This window comes from Cotesia glomerata, linkage group LG1 (genome assembly GCF_020080835.1).
Source record: "Cotesia glomerata isolate CgM1 linkage group LG1, MPM_Cglom_v2.3, whole genome shotgun sequence".
Lineage (NCBI taxonomy): Eukaryota > Metazoa > Arthropoda > Insecta > Hymenoptera > Braconidae > Cotesia > Cotesia glomerata.
The window spans coordinates 22,978,887-22,984,886 of NC_058158.1; the positions used below are offsets into that span (position 1 = coordinate 22,978,887).

The 6,000-nt window shown below is 28.0% G+C and overlaps 1 protein-coding gene across 2 annotated transcripts; it reads left to right on the top strand.

Annotated features, from left to right (window-relative positions):
• Positions 1–2,891: 2,891 nt before the first annotated feature.
• Positions 2,892–6,000, top strand: LOC123263293. Of its 2 annotated transcripts, XR_006509142.1 has the most exons (3): positions 2,892–3,072; positions 5,493–5,687; positions 5,839–6,000. XR_006509142.1 is itself a non-coding variant. In XM_044725927.1 (2 exons), exon 2 carries the CDS (start codon positions 3,757–3,759, stop codon positions 4,324–4,326), a length of 570 nt encoding a protein of 189 aa, XP_044581862.1. In that variant the 5' UTR covers positions 2,892–3,072; positions 3,458–3,756; the 3' UTR covers positions 4,327–5,687. The 2 variants fall into 2 exon arrangements, 1 of the variants encoding a protein (XP_044581862.1); XM_044725927.1 differs by lacking the exon at positions 5,839–6,000 and having other exon boundaries at positions 3,458–5,687.

Genomic DNA, 6,000 nt, shown 5'->3' on the forward strand with positions numbered 1-6,000 from the left:
TTTTCTAGTATATAACAGATCGATTTCTATCGGATATAATTACCATGTATTTATAATTTTTAATATTTGATACACTTATAAATGTTACGGTTTCATATACATACGAGTGTAAATTCAGCCGACGACATTCAATAATTTTGGTTTTGTAAATAAATAAATTAATATTTGAAAAATAATAATTTTTAAAAAATGCACTTGTAGAAAATTAAAAAATTTACAAGTGCATATTTTAAAAATTATGGCACGTCAGCTAAATTGACACTATATAAACTGTCGTAAGTATAATTAAAAACAATTTATAATAATAAAGTTTGCCGACATTTTTGATTTTTCGATTTTGCATCATTGATTAAATTAGAACTAAAAAATATTTTTTAAAAGTTGCATTTACAGTTTTTCAATTTTTCTACAAATTAAAAAAAATTTTTTGTAATAAAAAAAATTATAAAAATTTCTAGATGTCGGCTAATTTAATTTTCATATCAATTTCTGTTCTATATAAGTCTCTCCTTTGTACTATATCTTTATTTAAAAATCCTTGGCTACAACCAATAAATACTGTTTCGTTTGGAATCACTGTCCAAGCGAGTACCCGCTATAAGCCTCTATTGTCGTCTTCTTTTTTGAAGAATCATCGTGCTAATCCGAGAAAGAAACCGAGAGACTTCCAACGTGTATTTGACTGTTGCCAGAATTGAGACAAGTGCATACCACAGGTGGTGGGGACAAAGCGCTACAACCCGGTAGGCCGCTAAAAATTACTTAGCTATTCACTTGTTCGTTGACCGTCTAACTTGTAACATGCTTAACTCCTCTACAATTCTATTGTCTTCAATTGTGTGACTTTATGTATGAACTTATATATTTAAAAATTTCCTGTGTTTTAAAAAACAGATTTAAATTTATCTACAAATTGATTTTGATAAAATATGTAACTACTGTTTTTTACTAATTGTAAATAAGTGTTACCTTTTGTTTCATTGAGGTTGTAGCTAAAATTGATGATTTTAGAATAATTAATCAGTGCATGCATGACTAAGCTTCTGAAAAAATTTTTTTTATAAAGTGCATACAATTTCGCGAAAGTGTGGTGTAACTACCTTCTCTTTGTTTCAAATAACTGCATTAAAAAAAATTTTTCGTTGAAATTTTTTCTTGTATGGATTTCCAGTTTACCTATACAATTTAATAAACACCAATAGAAAACTTTTATCAATATATTACATTTATGTATTAGATATCTCATGATACTGAAATTAGCAGACATGTAACAATTTTTATGATTTTTATAATTGAAAAAATTATTTTAAAAGAATAAAAAAAAATTGCATATGTAGATAATTTGACAAAATATAAGTATACATTTTTTAAATATTTTTTTTTTCCACTCATTTACTTCTAAAATAAAACTTCAGTATCATGATATTTCAATAGTTAAAAGTTCCTAATTGTTAGATATGTCATTAAAATGTTTTATAACATTTTTTAATTTTGATGAATAACTGTGGAAAGATTTGAATAGCAATAGGTTGCAATAAATTTTATCCAAATCTCCTATTTTACCGGTATAATCCAATACATCCCATTAAAAATCTACTGTTATTTTCTTATTGAATAATTTTAGGATTATTTGTTGGTAAGTATACTCTCTATGTCCTTAAAAAAAAAGTGGTTGAAATTTAATGCAAGATCATTTATATTTTAATGAATCACAATCTGTAAGAAAATTTTTTAAATTTTGTTATTTTAAAAAACAACGAGTTTTTTTTTAATATGCGTAGATGTGTAGTGAAATTAAATTTTTGAATACATTTTTTGACGAAGAAATAAAAAATTATTTCTATTCGCATTAATAATATCCGCTTCTGTCTAAAATGTGTTGTATTTTATAATTCTAAAAATAACTAATTGAAGCAATTAAAAATTATTAAATTATATAGTCTTACAAGTTTCTCCGAATAGACCAATAGCATTAGATAGGTTCCGTTAAAATAATCTTCAACTCAAATATTTATAATTATCAATATGTACAATCCCTGTTGAAAAACTCCAATAAGATCCCATTAAAAGTGACAATAGCCACTTAGAAACCAATAAATATTTATTAGTTTCTAAGTGGCTTTTGTCGCTTTTGATAAGATCCTATTGGAGTTCTTAAACAGGGATCCATATTGAAAGAAAAAGTAATAATAGCTGAAGTTTAGCTGAAAATTTCAAATAAAAAAAAAAATTAGATTTTTTCCTAATGAGGAAAACAATATTTTAATGAGTATTAACGGTTTAAAAGAATGTAACTTGTAATTTTATATTTCATAAGTAATTTCTCAGCTGTAGTGTCCTTTTGCATTGATAGTTTGAGTGAATTTTGCAGTCGCATTAATTATTGCTGATTAGAGTCTCTGTGTAAAAACAATTTAAAAATATTTAATTGTATAGAAATTTATAAGAATATTCTGTTCTTCCACTAAAGCACAATAAATTTCCATCTTTTCTTCTGGACTTCTGTCCGTCATCATTTAACAATTAACAAGTGCCTAATTATTCACTATACTTGAGATGAATTCTTATAAAAAAGAATATCTAAGAATTAAACCAATAACAAATTTAGTTTCATTTATTACTTACAAAAATAAGAAAATTTTAAATTCAGATTATTATTTTCGAGAAATTAAATTTTCCATTTAATCTTTATCTACAAGAAGTCAAAAATTTTTGTGCCTATTCGCACTAAAGTTTTAAAATAAATTTTGTTTTATTTATTACGTTTGACAAAAACTCGAATAGAAAATTGAGAATTTTGTAGCATGCATATACTAGTTTCCTCTATAAGTTATATTAAGTACTTCATTTGAAGGTGATAATTAATTATTTATTCATGATGTTTCAGCATTAATAAAATTATAAGCATGTTTGCTTATATAAAATTAATAGACGATGATAAATATGACACGATCCTATTGTCATTGGTACATAATCATGAGCAGTTAAAGCCACCGTAAAATAAAAGTAAACAACATTGGATTATGTATGAGAATAACTCACCTAAGAAAGGCTTACTGATATACGTTGAGGGTATGTATTTTACCAAATTCTATATAAACATTTGTAATATTATAAAAAAAAATTTTTTTTTGTCACGCTAAATAAGGTAAAAGCCCCAATATATGATCATGTACCAGTATATGATCACTCCATGTATTTGTATACCTATATTTGTGAATATAGATATACAAATACATGGAGTGATCATATACTGGTACGTGATCATCTATTGGGGCTTTTACCTTATATGTAAAATATTTTTTATAATTTTTTTGTTCTTATGATAAAAGGCCATTTACTGCTGTATCGACAGTGTGTTGTGCGGCCACTGTAAAGCAAAATATAAACTTTCATCAGCAAGTAAGAATCAATTTATAATGATTGATTTAAAATATCAATTAAAATTATTTCTTAGGGGCTCGGAAATAAAAGATGACTGACTTATTGAATACTATTGAAAAATTAAAACAACCTCAAAATGATGCATTGATTCGTGATGTATATGACGGTCGATTGTATAAAGTTGTACAAGAAATGTCACCGGGTGAATTGACTTATAATGTCAATACAGATGGGGCACCACTGACAAAGAGCTCCAAACGAAGTATGTAGCCAATACAACTATATATAAATGAATTATCACCAGCATTGCGATTTCGTAATGTGATTCTTGGTGGTCTATACATAACATCAGCAGAACCATCTCCACAATTAATGCAAACTTATGTGTCTGAATTTATAAAAAATGCTAATAAGATTATGAAAAAAGGTATAAACATTAATGATAACATCGGCAATAGAAGAAATTTGAAATTTTTCTGTCTTTTGTTATGTGTGGACTCCGTTGCAAGACCTGTTATTCAGAATCGTTTACATTTCAACGGATATTCGGGCTGTAGCTGGTGTTATGCTAATGGACTTTATGATAGTTCAGCGGTTAGGTATCCAATCACAGAACAACATCCTATACTACGGACAAAACAAAGTCACAATAAAGATGTCGAAGATGTTAAAAAGTTGGGAAAGCCGATAAACGGTGTTAAAGGTAATTGTGCAATGCAACAATTAGAACAATTCGATTGTGTTTGGGGTTTTCCTATTGACTATATGTACGACGTTCTGTTGGGTGTATCACGACAATTGTGGGCAGTGTGGACTAAGCCAGGAACAGAATATTATTTGAAGCCGCAGCAACGAAAAGAAATTGCTGCTCGTCAGCTAAAGATTGAGAGACCTCAAGAAATTCATAGACTGGTTCGAACGGATGATCATGTAGCCAAATAGAAAGCCTCAGAATGGGAATCGTAGCTATTATTCGATAGCATTCCGTGCCTAGCCGGTATTCTCGACGAAAAATGTTTTCAATCTTATATTTTGTTAGTTTCAAGCATCTATACGTTGATGACTGACAACATAACTGAAAGAGATCTCAAAATCTGTGAAATAGACATACTCCAATTTGTACGAGATTGTCAAATTCTTTACGGTGTTAGTTCGATCACGTTTAATTTACACTCATTACTGCACATTGTAGAATCTGTCCGGCAAAGTGGGCCATTGTGGGCAAGTTCAGCTTTTCCATTTGAAAGTATGATTTTTTTCATCAAGCGTTGCATTACAGGAGTCAGTGGTGTATCAAACCAAATAATTAATTCAGTGCTTAAAGAGAAAAATATTCGATGCAATATCGATCACAATACTGAATCCATTAAATGTCGTAATTATTGTAAAGATTTGTTTAAGCCACAGTGACTGAAGAATTGTACACGAAGTAATGATAATGTCATTCTTATCGGCAGTACTAAATCACCAAGTGATCAACTACTTCAATTGATAAGCCAACACTTTAACACTACTTTTTCTGTAGAAGTTTTTGACAAATGTATTTTTAATGAGATGGTACTTCGCAGTATAGCTTATATTCGTCCCAAAAAAACGAATGACACAGTTGTCCAGCTTCGTACAAAAGAATTCTTACAAATTCATGGTTTCTTTACTGTGAACAATATCTGTTGTCTTTACGGTAACCAAATATCAACTGTTCCAATCATTTTTCTGCCAAATGTTCAATTAAGTCTTATCCTAAAAGTAACGAACATGGATAAAGACAGTATAATCATCGATATTCAATCCATAGAAAAAAAAGTTATTTTTTTTTTTTTCAACCAGAATCGATTATTACATCTGTTTATTCCCTAAAAGTTTAGGGCGATAGATTAATTACTTTATCTGTGCTTGCTACACATATCTTATTATAACAATACGTAAATTGTAGGAAATCCTGTTTTTATTCATTGCATAAAATTAGAAATATTTTTTTAATCAATTATAAGCAATGCATAATAATAGTGGTAAGAAAATTTTCAAATGATTGTATTTGTCGACTCAACCAACATTCGTGTATTTGATTTACTTTAATTATAGCTTCTTAATAATTAATGCTTTTACAGATTATTGATAATAAGACTGGAAATCATGACAGTGATAGCAAGGAAAATTTAAAACCGATTACGAATGCAGATAATCAGAATGATGATGATCCTTCAAAAATCATCACTCTTCCGAAAATAAAACCGACAATGAAGTTTAATTCATCTTTAGCAAAAACTGAAACAGTAAAAAGAAAGAAATTAAAAAAAAGCAGGGTTAGTCAAATTTATTTTGTTATAACTTATATAATTGTATTTTAATACTACTATTTTGATCAAACAAAATAGGTATAACAACTTGTATTATAGGAAAACATAAGTTGGTTAGAAAAAAATGTTAAAATGCATTACATATATTATGTTACAGAAAAGAAAAGGTGATACAGATTTATCGACAGAAACTAAATCCAAGAAGAAAAAATTTCGAAAGACCATGATTGACAAAAAATTGCAGCAGGTAAAAGTAACAGTTATGTATTTAATTATTAATTGAAACATTATTAAAATATTCAATAAGATAACTAAAGAT

What these genes read in the sequence shown, in the direction of transcription:
- LOC123263293 (XM_044725927.1), top strand. Translation starts at nt 3,757, where the DNA reads ATGCAAACTTATGTGTCTGAATTTATAAAAAATGCTAATAAGATTATG.